This window comes from Cherax quadricarinatus, chromosome 73 (genome assembly GCF_038502225.1).
Source record: "Cherax quadricarinatus isolate ZL_2023a chromosome 73, ASM3850222v1, whole genome shotgun sequence".
Taxonomy (NCBI): Eukaryota; Metazoa; Arthropoda; class Malacostraca; order Decapoda; family Parastacidae; genus Cherax; species Cherax quadricarinatus.
In genome coordinates this window covers 4049172-4068014 of record NC_091364.1, presented here as the reverse complement: position 1 = coordinate 4068014, position 18843 = coordinate 4049172, and the positions used below count along the sequence as shown (strand labels likewise).

At 41.5% G+C, this 18843-nt stretch overlaps 1 protein-coding gene across 3 annotated transcripts in view; it reads right to left on the bottom strand.

The window, feature by feature from the left end:
• LOC128701137 (methylmalonyl-CoA mutase, mitochondrial) overlaps nucleotides 1-12687 on the bottom strand; it is a 54159-nt gene extending 41472 nt beyond the window's left edge. For 2 of the 3 annotated variants that reach the window (XM_053794729.2, XM_053794731.2), the window contains exons 1-7: nucleotides 12583-12687; nucleotides 10361-10542; nucleotides 8419-8613; nucleotides 7811-7994; nucleotides 6031-6165; nucleotides 4436-4633; nucleotides 3924-4055 (exon numbers count right to left, since the gene is read on the bottom strand). In XM_053794729.2, the coding sequence (XP_053650704.1) occupies nucleotides 3924-4055; nucleotides 4436-4633; nucleotides 6031-6165; nucleotides 7811-7994; nucleotides 8419-8613; nucleotides 10361-10542; nucleotides 12583-12654 (1098 nt within the window). In that variant the 5' untranslated portion in view covers nucleotides 12655-12687. The other variant, XM_053794730.2, reaches the window with a different exon arrangement.
• Nucleotides 12688-18843: the final 6156 nt, after the last annotated feature.

Sequence of the window (18843 nt, the reverse complement as noted above, 5' to 3'; positions counted from 1 at the left end):
AAACCTCCTTTACCCCCTCCCTCCAACCTTTCCTAGGTCGACCCCTACCCCGCCTTCCTTCCACTACAGACTGATACACTCTTGAAGTCACTCTGTTTCGCTCCATTCTCTCTACATGTCCGAACCACCTTAACAACCCTTCCTCAGCCCTCTGGACAACAGTTTTGGTAATCCCGCACCTCCTCCTAACTTCCAAACTACGAATTCTCTGCACTATATTCACACCACACATTGCCCTCAGACATGACATCTCCACTGCCTCCAGCCTTCTCCTCGCTGCAACATTCATCACCCATGCTTCACACCCATATAAGAGCGTTGGTAAAACTATACTCTCATACATTCCCCTCTTTGCCTCCAAGGACAAAGTTCTCTGTCTCCACAGACTCCTAAGTGCACCACTCACCCTTTTCCCCTCATCAATTCTATGATTCACCTCATTTTTCATAGAACCATCCGCTGACACGTCAACTCCCAAATATCTGAATACATTCACCTCCTCCATACTCTCTCCCTCCAATCTGATATCAAATCTTTCATCACCTAATCTTTTTGTTATCCTCATAACCTTACTCTTTCCTGTATTCACTTTTAATCTTCTTCTTTTGCACACCCTACCAAATTCATCCACCAATCTCTGCAACTTCTCTTCAGAATCTCCCAAGAGCACAGTGTCATCAGCAAAGAGCAACTGTGGCAACTCCCACTTTATGTTTGATTCTTTATCTTTTAACTCCATGCCTCTTGCCAAGACCCTCGCATTTACTTCTCTTACAACCCCATCTATAAATATACAGTGGACCCCCGGTTAACGATATTTTTTCACTCCAGAAGTATGTTCAGGTGCCAGTACTGACCGAATTTGTTCCCATAAGAAATATTGTGAAGTAGATTAGTCCATTTCAGACCCCCAAACATACACGTACAAACGCACTTACATAAATACACTTACATAATTGGTCGCATTCGGAGGTAATCGTTATGCGGGGGTCCACTGTATTAAACAACCACGGTGACATCACACATCCTTGTCTAAGGCCTACTTTTACTGGGAAATAATTTCCCTCTTTCCTACATACTCTAACTTGAGCCTCACTATCCTCGTAAAAACTCTTCACTGCTTTCAGTAACCTACCTCCTACACCACACACCTGCAACATCTGCCACATTGCCCCCCTATCCACCCTGTCATACGCCTTTCCCAAATCCATAAATGCCACAAAGACCTCTTTAGCCTTATCTAAATACTGTTCACTTATACGTTTCACTGTAAACACCTGGTCCACACACCCCCTACCTTTCCTAAAGCCTCCTTGTTCATCTGCTATCCTATTCTCCATCTTACTCTTAATTCTTTCAATAATAACTCTACCATACATTTTACCAGATATACTCAACAGACTTACCCCCCTATAATTTTTGCACTCTCTTTTGTCCCCTTTGCCTTTATACAAAGGAACTATGCATGCTCTCTGCCAATCCCTAGGTACCTTACCCTCTTCCATGCATTTATTAAATAATTGCACCAACCACTCCAAAACTATATCCCCACCTACTTTTAACATTTCTATCTTTATCCCATCAGTCCCAGCTGCCTTACCCCCTTTCATTTTACCTACTGCCTCACAAACTTCCCCCACACTCACAACTGGCTCTTCCTCACTCCTACAAGATGTTATTCCTCCTTGCCCTATACACGAAATCACAGCTTCCCTATCTTCATCAACATTTAACAATTCCTCAAAATATTCCCTCCATCTTCCCAATACCTCTTACTCTCCATTTAATAACTCTCCTCTCCTATTTTTAACTGACAAATCCATTTGTTCTCTAGGCTTCCTTAACTTGTTAATCTCACTCCAAAACTTTTTCTTATTTTCAACAAAATTTGTTGATAACATCTCACCCACTCTCTCATTTGCTCTCTTTTTACATTGCTTCACCACTCTCTTAACCTCTCTCTTTTTCTCCATATACTCTTCCCTCCTTACATCACTTCTACTTTGTAAAAACTTCTCATATGCTAACTTTTTCTCCCTTACTACTCTCTTTACATTATCATTCCACCAATCGCTCCTCTTCCCTCCCGCAATCACTTTCCTGTAACCACAAACTTCTGCTGAACACTCTAACACTACATTTTTAAACCTACCCCATACCTCTTCGACCCCATTGCCTATGCTCTCATTAGCCCATCTATCCTCCAATAGCTGTTTATATCTTACCCTAACTGCCTCCTCTTTTAGTTTATAAACCTTCACCTCTCTCTTCCCTGATGCTTCTATTCTCCTTGTATCCCATCTTCCTTTTACTCTCAGTGTAGCTACAACTAGAAAGTGATTTGACATATCTGTGGCCCCTCTATAAACATGTACATCCTGAAGTCTACTCAACAGTCTTTTATCTACCAATACATAATCCAACAAACTACTGTCATTTCGCCCTACATCATATCTTGTATACATATTTATCCTCTTTTTCTTAAAATATGTATTACCTATAACTAAACCCCTTTCTATACAAATTTCAATCAAAGGGCTCCCATTATCATTTACACCTGGCACCCCAAACTTACCTACCACACCCTCTCTAAAAGTTTCTCCTACTTTACCTGGAGTTTACCTGGAGAGAGTTTCGGGGGTCAACGCCCCCGCGGCCCGGTCTGTGACCAGGCCTCCTGGTGGATCAGCGCCTGATCAACCAGGCTGTTGCTGCTGGCTGCACGCAAACCAACGTACGAGCCACAGCCCGGCTGATCAGGAACTGACTTTAGGTGCTTGTCCAGTGCCAGCTTGAAGACTGCCAGGGGTCTGTTGGTAATCCCCCTTATGTGTGCTGGGAGGCAGTTGAACAGTCTCGGGCCCCTGACACTTATTGTATGGTCTCTTAACGTGCTAGTGACACCCCTGCTTTTCATTGGGGGGATGGTGCATCGTCTGCCAAGTCTTTTGCTTTCGTAGTGAGTGATTTTCGTGTGCAAGTTCGGTACTAGTCCCTCTAGGATTTTCCAGGTGTATATAATCATGTATCTCTCCCTCCTGCGTTCCAGGGAATACAGGTTTAGAAACCTCAAGCGCTCCCAGTAATTGAAGTGTTTTATCTCTGTTATGCGCGCCGTGAAAGTTCTCTGTACATTTTCTAGGTCAGCAATTTCACCTGCCTTGAAAGGTGCTGTTAGAGTGCAGCAATATTCCAGCCTAGATAGAACAAGTGACCTGAAGAGTGTCATCATGGGCTTGGCCTCCCTAGTTTTGAAGGTTCTCATTATCCATCCTGTCATTTTTCTAGCAGATGCGATTGATACAATGTTATGGTCCTTGAAGGTGAGATCCTCCGACATAATCACTCCCATTCAGATCCCCTACCACAATTACTCTCTCACTTGGTTCAAAGGCTCCTATACATATCTCTCTCTCTCCTCTACATTCCTCTCTTCTTCAGGTGCATACACGCATCCTACCTTTACTTTAATCCACATAATTCTTGAATTTACACATTCATATTCTCTTTTCTCCTTCCATAACTGATCCTTCAACATTACTGCTACCCCTTCCTTTGCTCTAACTCTCTCAGATACTCCAGATTTAATCCCTTTTATTTCCCCCCACCGAAACTCCCCTACCCCCTTCAGCTTTGTTTCGCTTAGGGCCAGGACATCCAACTTCTTGTCATCTGTTTCTTGTCATCCGCACTACATCCACGCACATTCAAGCATCCCAGTTTTATAAAGTTTTTCTTCTTCTCTTTTTTAGTAAATGTCTACAGGAGAAGGGGTTACTAGCCCATTGCTCCCGGCATTTTAGTCGCCTCATACGACACGCATGGCTTACGTAGGATTTTCTTTCTTTTTGGGTCACCCTGCCTCGGTGGGAGACAGCTGACTTGTTGAAAAAAAAAATTATAGCATATACAGTGTACTCTACCTGTTCAGTGAGAGACCATCCCGAAGTCTGACTGTGAGTTCTCAACATAGTAGATTTGTTGCTCTTGGGGGAAAATTTGCTCTCAATGAGGCGAGCCCACAGGCGACGAGCGGCTCTCATCTTGGCAATTTCCTACAAAATGCCAGAATTATTAGCAGATACATTTTCCCCTTTCCAATGATTAGAACTGATTTTAAATAATGTAACTTCGAATCAAAATCAATTAAGTTTTCAAACAGGAATTTCCTTGGGAAATCCAATTTAATATTTAAAAAAGCACAATACGCACAACGTAGTGACTACTTTTAGATAAGGGTCTATAATGTATTTTCATTTTAAGCACTGGTCACTGTATGCACAGCAGTAAGTTTATATATTTTGCATATTGATCAAAGGATGTCTGAAGCTTAACTGAGTGATCATTCTCACAGCAAATTTATATTGTTATTCAGCAAAAAAATCTGCTATTAGAATCATCACTCATTCAAGTTCCAGACAATAACTCAGCTTACCATGTAAAAATTCATGCCAACACCCCAGAAGAAAGAAAGGCGAGGGGCAAACTGGTCAATGTTGAGTCCTGCCGAAAGACCAGTGCGGCAGTACTCCAGGCCGTCAGCTAGAGTAAAAGCCATCTCCAGCACAGCATTAGCACCAGCCTCCTGCATGTGGTAACCACTGATGCTGATGCTGTTGAACTTAGGCATGTGCTGAAATAAATTTTTGAAGCAAATTAATTTTTTTTTTTTTTTAGGGGGGGGGGGTCACCCTAAATCTGTGGGAGACGGCTGATGTGTTAAAAAAAATAATTGTTTAAACATAAGAACATAAGAAAGAAGGAACACTGCAGCAGGCCTACTGACCCATGTGAAGCAGGTCTGTGTCTGCCCCCCAGATTAGCCCAATGACCCACCTAGTCAGGTCACTTCCACTTAAGGAAGGAGCATGGCATCCGATCTATTAGCACAAGCTAGTCAGGTCCAACTCATACCCACTCATGTATTTATCTAACCTATTTTCAAAACTACACAACGTTTTAGCCTCTATAACTGTACTCGGGAGTTTGTTCCACTCATCCACAACTCTATTACCAAACCAGTGCTTTCCTATATCCTTCCTGAATCTGAACTTTTTGAACTTGAAACCATTGCTGAGAGTCCTGTCTTGGCCGGAAATTTTCAGCACACTATTTACATCCCTTTGATTTATTCCCGTTTTCCATTTATACACCTCAATCATATCCCCCCTAATTCTACGCCTTTCGAGAGAGTGCAGATTCAGGGCCCTCAGTCTATCCTCATAGGGAAGATTTCTGATACATGGGATCAACTTTGTCATCCTCCTCTGTACACTTTCCAGCATTTACATCTATTCTGTAATACGGTGACCAGAACTGTGCAGCATAATCTAAATGAGGCCTAACCAAGGATATACATATAGAGTTGAAGAACAATCTGAGGACTTCTATTATTTATACTTCTGTATATGAAGCCAAGGATTCTGTTAGCTTTATTGCAAACACTAATGCACTGCTGTCTTGGTTTTAGGTTACTGCTAACCAGAACTCCTAAATCATTTTCGCAATCAGTAGTATTAAGATCTACATTATTTAGTTTATATGTGGCATGGTTATTTTCTTGTCCAACATTTAGAACTTTGCATTTGCCTATATTAAACTGCATTTGCCACTTCTCCAACCATTGCATCAGTCTATTCAAATCATCCTGGAGTGCTCTAGTGTCCTCATTAGAATGAATTGAATGGCCTATTTTGGTGTCATCAGCAAATTTGCTTATGTTGCTATTTATTCCCTCATCTATGTCATTTATGTAAATTGTGAACAACATTGGGCCCAACACTGACCCCTGTGGAACACCGCTTGTGACGTGCCCCCATTCTGATTTCTCCCCATTTATGCAAATTCTCTGCTGCCTATTTGTCAGCCATGCCTCTACCCAGGAAAAAATTTCTCCTCCTATTCCATGTGCCTTAAGTTTCCTCAAAAGCCTCTGATGTGGAACTCTATCAAAAGCCTTACTGAAGTCCATATACACAATATCATATTCATTACCATGATCTACAAAAAGTTTAACTTGTAGCCACAAACCTGTGCAGTATAGCTGAAGATATCTCCAATAATCCTCATAGACGGTGCTGGTGGGTATATGTATGTGTTGCGCACCATGAATTCCTTCAGGATATCATTTTGAATTGTGCCTGACAACAGCTCTTGCTTCACACCCTGTAACAATTATGAAACAGGCAAACTAAATTCTTGGTACAGTACTTTGCTGGAATATTTGCATGTGAAAAACCAGATGGTGCAGCAACAAATAATTTCATTTTTTTTACAGAAGATAATTCTGTATGTTGCATATACGTACTCTTACTGTTCAATAATTAGAGGTAAATACATGTATATTTTAAACTTAATTAAAATGGTGGGAGATGTTCCAAGTGTTAAAATAATCGGATTTTTTATTTTTGTAGAAGCTTGAGAATGTGACATTCAGGATGGGACAATAACACTAAATGGCACAAGGACAAAGAAAAAATAGCACAGTACAGTACATAGACAAGGATAAAATATCAGAAATATCACAATGTGTTGAGTATGTACCTAAAAGCATATTATATCTCTCAAAAAAATACACACTCTCAAACAATGAGGATTTATCAAGCTACAACCTAAGACCATTATGGATACATTTTGTATAGGTGGCCCTCCACATTCGCGAGAGTTGTGGGATCAAGAACCTCGCGAATGTTGAAAATTTGCAAATGCTTGGTGCACCAATATTGTAGGGAAATATAATACATGTAATAGCATTTACTTAGCATAACAAAGCTGCTTCCTTAACCTATTGAACTATGAACAATCATAAAACACATGAAAACATCGTAAAATACATACATGTATTGTATATACATACATGTTATGGTTTAATAACAAATAATGAACAAACAAAACACTCACCACTCAAAGTTAGGCAAACGAACTCTGATGATTTGTGATGATAATGACAATGATGATGATGATGGTGATGACAGCCATGCAGTTACTGATGACAGTTTAATGAAGGTGATTATATGGAGTGTAACTGCATGCCATGACGAGTCTAGTGTGTGGCTTCTAACTCTTCACTGCCAGCGTCATTGTCGACAATAGGCGGTGGATCGTCGACATCGCTAGAGTCAGAGTTAGCAACAGGAGTAGTGGCAGGCTTCCTTGTAAAGAACATTGTGATGGGCAACTGAGACCATTTCCTCTTCATATCTACAAACTGAGTTTTGTAGGGAATTATGCTGCTATCAATCATCACCTTCAAAGCCCTCAACATCAATGGGTCTATGTCGTAAAAAATTTTTTTGAGCTGTGCTGTCATTCTGATCGCTTGCCTAGTTTTTCAAGGGTGAGGGCTTGAGGTTGATTGGCCTCAGCAACACTCTCCTCTTCATCTTCATTCTCTGCCAGCACAATCTCCAACAACTCTTCATCATTCAGGCCCAGTGCATGTTCTTCAACATGCACCTCACTTCACTCTCCTACATGTCCTCGAACCCTTCACCACCAACTAGCCTTGCTAACTCTCTTCCTCACGGCTTTGTTAGCCTTTTCCTGAGGACCAAAACCAACACAAACAACACAGACCAACGTGAAGAGTAACTGGACAATGACTGACTGAGTGGTGGACTGGCTGCCAGTTGAGGGGGTAAGTGGGAGGGTAGCAGGGACGTGGCGAGAAGTATAAATATGACTGGGCGGCTGGGCATTCGCGAATGTTCGAAGCTCGCAAAAGTAGAACTCGCGAATGTGGAGGGACACCTGTACATGAGAAACCCACATGAGATTACTGCATATTCTTATCTAAACAAGTAAATCTTACCTGTTCTTCTGCAGCCACAATAAACATTGCCATGGTTGGGATAACAGCACCATTCATGGTCATTGACACCGACATCTTGTCTAAAGGAATACCACTGAACAAGGTTTTCATGTCCTCTACAGAATCTATGGCAACTCCTGCCATACCAACATCCCCATGAACTCTGGCATTGTCAGAGTCATACCTGTAAAAGAAGTAAAAAAAAATTAATATACAGTACTGTACTGTATTTTAGAAATCTCTTGGTATTCCATAGGTTTCAGATTGTTGTACAGTATTCCATACAATGTGTATAGTAATTGTAATCAAGATGAATTTTGATAAACATTTTTTTACATATGTTGTGCTGTTTATACTTATACAGAATGTACTACAAAATTTGACAATTATGGTGATTTACACTCAGTAAAAGAAAAATAAAAGCTAACACAGTACTCTACATAGTCATTTTCCAGTGGATGGCAGTCTTCCAAGGATAATGGGTGCATTAATTCTTAATCATAACAGGTAAACATTATTCCAATGGTAAAACAAGAGAGCCATTTGTTTGTGAACATATATGGTGTGCATGAATGCTCTCACTCCTTCTCCTTAAATATAAAACATACCCTCGATGAGTGGCTAGGTCAAAGGCAACAGATAAACCTTGCTGTCCAGCCTTAATGTTTTCTCGATAAAATTTGTTACTCTCTTCCACAGTACTGAAGCCTGCATATTGTCGAATGGTCCAGGGGCGGTTGGCATACATGGTTGGATATGGACCCCGAGTGTAGGGAAACTTGCCGGGTAATTCTTGCAGAAGACTACAGAAAAAAAGCATATTATTAGAGAATGGTCTCATTAACTGATTTACTCAACAAATTGTGCATTATCTAATAGTTTATGAATGTCTTCAGTTTTTTCTTCCTAGTTTTGTTAGTGCTACAGTTATTATGCTCAAGCATTAAAATCATGGACCTCTGCTACACACTCAAGTGCTGTTTAACCCATATGGGGTTTGCACTTCTTACTATAATAATAATAATACCTGTAGGGAGTAAGGAGCTAGTAACACATCCTTTATAAATTGCTAAATTTTAAAAGTAAAACTTTTGTTTTTCTTTTTAGGTCACCCTGCCTCAGTGGGATATGGCCAGTTTGTTAAAAAAAAAATAGTAGAAAATGGGGAAAAAATGGTTTTTAATGGGTGTGCTGCTGGAGTGTGAGCAGGTGCCTTTATGAAGGGATTCAGGGATACTGGTTAGCCAGACTCTAGTCCTGAAGGTGGGAGGGGCAGTGCCTGCACTTTTCTATGGTAGTTCATCATTCACAGAATCCCCATACTTTAAATGGCAAAGGCAAGACTACTTTGTCTGTTATCTGACAGATGAAAAAGACAGCACGATGACAGGCCCTGATTGTCTAGTGGTTCAAGCATTATTACATTCCTTTAGTCAATATGTACCTGTACCAAAAGAAACTCTCCTTCAAGGTTTCCTGACCCTAGATAATTCCCATAGCCATCCTCAAAATCTTGCAGTCTCTTGATTCAAATGTTAAGGTTGAGCTTTTTCCACAAAATATGACATCTTTATTACAACACCAAATGAAGCTGAGGAAGACTCTGACCTAGCGTGGTGAACAACTGCACAGATCTTTTCCCTCAACAGACAGTTAGGTATAGAAAATTGTGAATTTACCTAGGACAGTGCCAGGTGAGGTGTTTTAAGAATATACAGGAAAATGACTTTTACCCTAAAAACAAAAGAAAACAAAAAAAGACCATAACAACTAGAAGCAGTGCAGTAAACTGTGCTTTGGAGCATATTATGCCTTATCTTCAGTTTTATAAAGAAATGCAGGGTAAAACAGCACAGAGATGCAGAACAGAACACTTGTCAACTCCAGAACACCCATCCATTACTGAAAATTCTGTTAAAATCATCTAGACAACTGCAGTTATCCACCAAAGGTCAAGAACCACAACCATCCACCTAAAGCCTACAACTAAAACCAACCACCTCGGCACAGTTGGACCACACCAACTCTCTCCATGCATGTCAAAACTTACAATCGCCAACAATCAGAATTTAATTTAAGAAAAACTGATCTAAGTAATCTTTTATGCCTATTTTGAAGGTCTCAGGAAGCAAGTATGTATTATTTTTCGCAAATGTTACTTCACTTCACATATCAGAGACTTCATGTAAAACAGTTTCCCGGAAATTAATTACTGTATTAAGTGAGAGTCTACTGTACAGTGGACCCCCGCTTAACGATCACCTCCCAATGCAACCAATTATGTAAGTGTATTTATGTAAGTGCGTTTGTACGTGTATGTTTGGGGGTCTGAAATAGACTAATCTACTTCACAGTATTCCTTATGGGAACAAATTCGGTCAGTACTGGCACCTGAACATACTTCTGGAATGAAAAAATATTGTTAACCGGGGGTCCACTGTACTTTATTGTGTGTATTTTTAAACAGCTATTTGCTTTAGCTGAAAATAGATTTGGGTTTATGGAAGAAAAAGATACCTAGGATAATAAGAAAAGAGCATGTTCACAAACTTTTCAACATCCTTGATTGTGTAGAGAGGTTTGAGCGTGATGCCCTCTGGGGTCTTCCACATCAGCCGCTTCGCAGGGTCAGTCCCTTTAAGCTGTTTCTTTGCCAACTCGGCCCATTCCGCATCCAAACCAGCCTTACTGTGGCAGAACCGTGACCAACAGGCTGATATGGTTTGACCACTCTGCAGTTTGGGAAAAATATGTTAGCACAGAGGTTCGTAACTTAACAGTAGCAATTTTGGATCAAGCTAGAGACCTGAGTTTGAGCCTGTTGAGGGTGTAGAAGTTGAACATGCCTCAGTATACCTGTTGCTCCTGTTCACTTAGCAGTAATATAACATAACAATATCTTCATTTGTACAAGTACATGTACAAGGTATACAGGCCTAGCTGACATCAATGACATACTACTATATAGAAAGCCGCTTGTTATACAGAGCATTTCGGGAAAATTAGGTTAGTTTTGTCCCAGGATGTGACCCATACCAGCCGACTAACACTCAGGTACCCATTTTACTGATGGGGAACACAGACAACCAGTGTAAGGAAACATGCCCAATGTTTCTACCCCTTCACTGGAAATCAAACTCAGACCCTCACCGTGTAAAGTAAGAGTTCTAGCCACCAGGCCATGAGTTGCAGTAAAGGAGGTAACTGGGTGTTAGTTGACTGCTGTAGGTAAGTTTATTTAGGTGCAGGTACACATAAATACGGTCATACAATTTATCATGTAAAGTAAAAGGACACAAGTGCAACTAATGTGACATTTTACTGTGGCAACATTTCGCTCTCCAGGAGCTTTGTCAAGCCGTTAAGGTCCTGGAGAGCGAAATGTTGCCACAATAAAATATCACATTAGTTGCACTTGTGTCCTTTTACTTTACATATTGTTGGTAATTTTATCAACATTATTACAAATTATCATGCATAGCAGCCTATGTGTAGATTACCTAAAATAACCCCCAAAAAATCAAAGTGATTTATTTCCATCGGGGTCCTTGTAATAGCTTATTATTTATACCTTAACAGTTAAAACAGCTAATTAACTTAACTATTTGAAAGGGAGGAGATTAATTTCTTGTATAGCTAACATACATATACCTATTACTGTCATCTGATCCTCTCTTTAATGTTAATGTAAATAATTCAGTTTATCTTATCCCTGGTATATATATCCTTTTATTGTAACTGCTTTTCACATAGTTAAGTTGCTTATTTGTTTTAACTTTTAAGATTTAACTTATTATAATTAAAAAGAAGTGCTAATCCAATTTTAAGATTTAAAGAGTAATATATTACAAGGACCCTAATGGAAATAAGTCACTTTGACCTTTTTTGGGTTATCCTGGGTAATTTACATATATGTTATGTATTATAATTTATGTAACTATTTATGTGTACTTGAACCTAAATAAATTTGCTTATTAATTGAAGAGAATAACAGCGCCTATTCCTCGGCTCAAAAGCCCTTCACAAGCATCAAAAAACCTCTCACTCTCTCACGAAGGAAACAATATAATAAAATATATTCACAATGCAGTAAAATATATTTACACTAGAGTAAAATATATTTACAATACAGTAAAATATATTCACAATACAGTAAAATATATTTACAATACAGTAAAATATATTCACAATACAGTAAAATATATTCACAATACAGTAAAATATATTCACAATACAGTAAAATATATTTACAATACAGTAAAATATATTTACAATACAGTAAAATATATTTACAATACAGTAAAATATATTCACAATACAGTAAAATATATTTACAATACGGTAAAATATATTTACAATACAGTAAAATATATTTACAATACAGTAAAATATATTTACAATACAGTAAAATATATTTACAATACAGTAAAATATATTTACAATACAGTAAAATATATTTACAATACATTAAATATAATTTACAATACATTAAAATATATTTACAATACAGTAAATATATTCACACTACAGTAAAATATATTTACAATACATTAAAATATATTTACAATACAGTAAATATATTCACACTACAGTAAAATATATTCACAATACAGTAAAATATATTTACAATACAGTAAAAGATATATATAAGAGCTACCTCCACTACCATGACCTTCTGCCATTTTACAACCCGCCATTACAGTGAAACACTGTGACAATCACGTCAATAATGGCGTGTTGAACACCTTATCCCGGAGCAAGACATGACTCACCCTCACAATACTCGACCTAGTTAATAAAATCGACATTTTTAACACTTTGTGCTGAGCACTCTTGGCCACCATGGAGGATAAACTTTCCTGAGCAACAGCGGGAGAACTCTTTATGTCATCAATGACGTCATTAATGTTTTTTTCCCCTGGATTTTTTACACTGATGTAAGTGAGGTTTTGTTTTACATTGTAATTTTCTCAGGTGGAAGAGCTATTATGTGGCATGTAGACCTTGAACTGTTCTCCCAGACTCACTCGCCATAGGTTCAAAACCCACCCGTTCCTTGGTTTATTATTACTGTTATTATTATTATTATTATTATTATTATTAGCAGCAGCAGCAGCAGCAGCAGCAGCAGCAGCAGCAGCAGCAGCAGCAGCAGCAGCAGCAGCAGCAGCAGCAGCAGCAGCAGCAGCAGCAGCAGCAGCAGCAGCAGCAGCAGCAGCAGCAGCAGCAGCAGCAGCAGCAGCAGCAGCAGCAGCAGCAGCAGCAGCAGCAGCAGCAGCAGCAGCAGCAGCAGCAGCAGCAGCAGCAGCAGCAGCAGCAGCAGCAGCAGCAGCAGCAGCAGCAGCAGCAGCAGCAGCAGCAGCAGCAGCAGCAGCAGCAGCAGCAGCAGCAGCAGCAGCAGCAGCAGCAGCAGCAGCAGCAGCAGCAGCAGCAGCAGCAGCAGCAGCAGCAGCAGCAGCAGCAGCAGCAGCAGCAGCAGCAGCAGCAGCAGCAGCAGCAGCAGCAGCAGCAGCAGCAGCAGCAGCAGCAGCAGCAGCAGCAGCAGCAGCAGCAGCAGCAGCAGCAGCAGCAGCAGCAGCAGCAGCAGCAGCAGCAGCAGCAGCAGCAGCAGCAGCAGCAGCAGCAGCAGCAGCAGCAGCAGCAGCAGCAGCAGCAGCAGCAGCAGCAGCAGCAGCAGCAGCAGCAGCAGCAGCAGCAGCAGCAGCAGCAGCAGCAGCAGCAGCAGCAGCAGCAGCAGCAGCAGCAGCAGCAGCAGCAGCAGCAGCAGCAGCAGCAGCAGCAGCAGCAGCAGCAGCAGCAGCAGCAGCAGCAGCAGCAGCAGCAGCAGCAGCAGCAGCAGCAGCAGCAGCAGCAGCAGCAGCAGCAGCAGCAGCAGCAGCAGCAGCAGCAGCAGCAGCAGCAGCAGCAGCAGCAGCAGCAGCAGCAGCAGCAGCAGCAGCAGTGTAGTAGTAGTAATAATACAGGAAATGGCAGAAATCGTACACCAAATCCAGTCATTCCTGGAGTGGAACCACAGTCGATGGCCTCCACTCCAAACCAGCAGATACAGATACTAAAGCCGGAAAAAAAAAACCCTCCCAGTACCAACAATACCACCAGTCCGATGACCTTCTTTGCAAATATACAGGGTCTAAAGCCAGCAACAAACAACAAAATACCTTTCATCCGTGGACTGCTTGCAGAGGCAAAGGCAATGTTCGCGGCTTTCACTGAGACCCACATAAAGGATCACTTGGACAACGAAATATGGATCCCAGATTACAACCTATACAGATGTGACAGAGCGAACAGGCAAAAGGGGGGGGGGGTTGGCCTGTACATTGCAGAGTCACTTGTTTGCACAGAACTGCTGAATGCCTCAAATGATGTAGTGGAAGTTTTAGCAGTAAAGGTCGAGAACCAAAACCTAGTCATTGTGGTAGTCTACAAGCCTCCGGATGCAACATCCCAGCAATTCCAGGAACAGCTGTTAAAAATTGACCACTGTCTGGAAAATCTTCCAGCTCCTGCACCCAACATCTTGCTCCTGGGGGATTTCAACTTAAGGCACCTAAAATGGAGGAATATAGCAAATAATATTGTTGCAGTAATAACACCAGGAGGCAGCTCTGATGAAAACTCACACTCACACGAGCTTTTAAATCTCTGCACAAAATTCAATTTAAACCAGCAAATAATAGAGCCTACTAGACTGGAGAATACACTAACAATGATGATCTGATAAGAAATGTCACCATATCAAAAACAATATACTCAGATCACAACATAATTGAGGTTCAGACATGTATGCGTGGAGCCCCAGACCGACATAATGACAATAGTCACGAGGGAGCATTCACCAAATTCAACTTCAATAACAAAAACATAAAGTGGGACAAAGTAAACCAAATCCTAACCGATATAAGCTGGGAAGATATACTAAGCAACACAGACCCCAACTTATGCCTAGAACAGATTAACTTGGTGGCACTCGATGTATGCACAAGGCTTATTCCTCTAAGAAAAAGGAGGAGTAGATGTAAAATAGAAAGAGACAGGCGCTCCCTTTACAGGCGACGGAAAAGAATAACAGAGCCGCTAAAAGAGGTCAATATATCTGAAATGCGTAGGGAGACACTGGTCAGAGAAATAGCAAGCATCGAACTTAAGCTAAAGGAATCTTATAGGAGTCAGGAATCGCGGGAAGAACTAAAAGCCATAAATGAAATCGAAAGAAACCCAAAGTATTTCTTCTCCTACGCCAAATCAAAGTCGAGAACAACGTCCAGTATTGGGCCCCTACTTAAACAAGATGGGTCCTACACAGATGACAGCAAGGAAATGAGTGAACTACTCAAGTCCCAATGTGACTCAGTTTTTAGCAAGCCGCTAACCAGACTGAGAGTCGAATATCAAAATGAATTTTTTATGAGAGAGCCACAAAATTTGATTAACACAAGCCTATCCAATGTTATCCTGACGCCAAATGACTTCGAACAGGCGATAAATGGCATGCCCATGCACTCTGCCCCAGGGCCAGACTCATGGAACTCCGTGTTCATCAAGAACTGCAAGAAGCCCCTATCACGAGCCTTTTCCATCCTATGGAGAGGGAGCATGGACACGGGGGTCGTCCCACAGTTACTAAAAACAACAGACATAGCCCCACTCCACAAAGGGGGCAGTAAAGCAACAGCAAAGAACTACAGACCAATAGCACTAACATCCCATATCATAAAAATCTTTGAAAGGGTCCTAAGAAGCAAGATCACCACCCATCTAGAAACCCATCAATTACACAACCCAGGGCAACATGGGTTTAGAACAGGTCGCTCCTGTCTGTCTCAACTATTGGATCACTACGACAAGGTCCTAAATGCACTAGAAGATAAAAAGAATGCTGATGTAATATATACAGACTTTGCAAAAGTCTTCGACAAGTGTGACCATGGCGTAATAGCGCACAAAATGCGTGCTAAAGGGATAACAGGAAAAGTCGGTCGATGGATCTATAATTTCCTCACTAACAGAACACAGAGAGTAGTCGTCAACAGAGTAAAGTCCGAGGCAGCTACGGTGAAAAGCTCTGTTCCACAAGGCACAGTACTCGCTCCCATCTTGTTCCTCATCCTCATATCCGACATAGACAAGGATGTCAGCCACAGCACCGTGTCTTCCTTTGCAGATGACACCCGAATCTGCATGACAGTGTCTTCCATTGCAGACACTGCAAGGCTCCAGGCGGACATCAACCGAATCTTTCAGTGGGCTGCAGAAAACAATATGAAGTTCAACGATGAGAAATTTAAATTACTTAGATATGGTAAACACGAGGAAATTAAATCTTCATCAGAGTACAAAACAAATTCTGGCCACAAAATAGAGCGAAACACCAACGTCAAAGACCTGGGAGTGATCATGTCAGAGGATCTCACCTTCAAGGACCATAACATTGTATCAATCGCATCTGCTAGAAAAATGACAGGATGGATAATGAGAACCTTCAAAACTAGGGAGGCCAAGCCCATGATGACACTCTTCAGATCACTTGTTCTATCTAGGCTGGAATATTGCTGCACACTAACAGCACCTTTCAAGGCAGGTGAAATTGCTGACCTAGAAAATGTACAGAGAACCTTCACAGCGCGCATAACGGAGATAAAACACCTCAATTACTGGGAGCGCTTGAGGTTCCTGAACCTGTATTCCCTGGAACGCAGGCGGGAGAGATAGATGATTATATACACCTGGAAAATCCTAGAGGGACTAGTACCGAACTTGCACATGAAAATCACTCACTACGAAAGCAAAAGACTTGGCAGACGATGCAACATCCCCCCAATGAAAAGCAGGGGTGTCACTAGCACGTTAAGAGACCATACAATAAGTGTCAGGGGCCCGAGACTGTTCAACTGCCTCCCAGCATACATAAGGGGGATTACCAACAGACCCCTGGCAGTCTTCAAGCTGGCACTGGACAAGCACCTAAAGTCGGTTCCTGACCAGCCGGGCTGTGGCTCGTACGTTGGTTTGCGTGCAGCCAGCAGCAACAGCCTGGTTGATCAGGCTCTGATCCACCAGGAGGCCTGGTCACAGACCAGGCCGCGGGGGCGTTGACCCCCGGAACTCTCTCCAGGTAAGCTCCAGGTATTATTATCATCATCATCATCCATGTCGTTAATTCCTCCCTTCCAAGAGGATGTCTTGATGCAGGGCTCTTGATCCACTGATTAGGAACCTATTCTCGCCTTCCCTGGATCAAACCTGTCTACCTCCCATTTTCCAGGTGTTGTATAAGCCCTACCAGTTTAGCGTTTTTCCCAATAATAATAAGTAATAATAATAATTTATTTATTTATTTATTTATTTGAACATGTTACATAGAAGTACAAGGAAATACAGTGGTTAAGTGTAACATGTCAAAGTCCCTTGTATGCAGAGCATTATGGGCAGGCTTAAAATTAACTTAAGATTAACCAAGCAATGATATACTCAGTGGTAAACATTATTGTAAACAAATAATAATTAAGCACAAATGAGTATTTCAAAGACGGGTCTATTGTCATTTACTGTGTTGCTGTGCATTCAGTAGAATGGAGTATTCTGTTAGGTAATGTAATTAAAAAATAACAATTATTCAGTATTTATTTAGTTGTGGGTGAGTAAGTGATTTTTAAGAAGACTTGACTTTATAAACAGACAGTGTTTCTTTTATATTCACAGGTAATGAGTTCCAGATTTTAGGGGCTTTTATGTTTACCTGGAGTTTACCTGGAGAGAGTTTCGGGGGTCAACGCCCCCGCGGCCCGGTCTGTGACCAGGCCTCCTGGTGGATCAGCGCCTGATCAACCAGGCTGTTGCTGCTGGCTGCACGCAAACCAACGTACGAGCCACAGCCCGGCTGATCAGGAACTGACTTTAGGTGCTTGTCCAGTGCCAGCTTGAAGACTGCCATTGAGTTTTTGCGTAGTGTGAGATGGACACGAGGAACATCAAAGAGTGATCTGTGTCTTGTGTTATGGTCATACCTGGAGTTTACCTGGAGAGAGTTCCGGGGGTCAACGCCCCCGCGGCCCGGTCTGTGACCAGGCCTCCTGGTGGATTAGAGCCTGATCAACCAGGCTGTTGCTGCTGGCTGCACGCAAACCAACGTACGAGCCACAGCCCGGCTGGTCAGGAACCGACTTTAGGTGCTTGTCCAGTGCCAGCTTGAAGACTGCCAGGGGTCTGTTGGTGATCCCCCTTATGTATGCTGGGAGGCAGTTGAACAGTCTCGGGCCCCTGACACTTATTGTATGGTCTCTTAACGTGCTAGTGACACCCCTGCTTTTCATTGGGGGGATGTTGCATCGTCTGCCAAGTCTTTTGCTTTCGTAGTGAGTGATTTTCGTGTGCAAGTTCGGTACTAGTCCCTCTAGGATTTTCCAGGTGTATATAATCATGTATCTCTCCCGCATGTGTTCTGTTGAGGCTGGTAAGATGTTTGAGGGGAGGGTTTATGTCAGAGTTAAGTGTTCTATGTATGTAGTAGGTACAATAATAAGTATGGATGGTTTGTATGGTGAGTAGGTTTAGAGTTTTGAATATTGGTGGAGTGTGTTGTCTGTAGTGGGAATTTGTTATCATTCTGACTGCAGCCTTTTGTTGGGTAATTAATGGTCTGAGATGGTTTATTGTTGTTGAGCCGCATGCACAAATTCCATAGGTGAGATAGGGGTAAATAAGAGAGTGATATAGGGCCAGGAGGGCTGACTGTGGAACATAGTAGTACCGTATCTTCGATAGTATGGCTACGATCTTGGAATTTTTTTTGGAAATTTGTTGTAAATGTGCTTGAAATTTGAGTCTTTTATCAAGGTGGATTCCTAAGAATTTTCCCTCTGTGAGTTTTGTGATAGGTGATCCGTTTATCATTATGTTAAGAGGGACATCTGTAGCTCTGTTACCAAACTGAATGTAGTAGGTTTTGTCAATGTTGAGAGTAAGTTTGTTAGTCAGCATCCAGGCAGATATTTTCTGTAATTCGGTATTCACAGTATTGGCTTGCATGACTG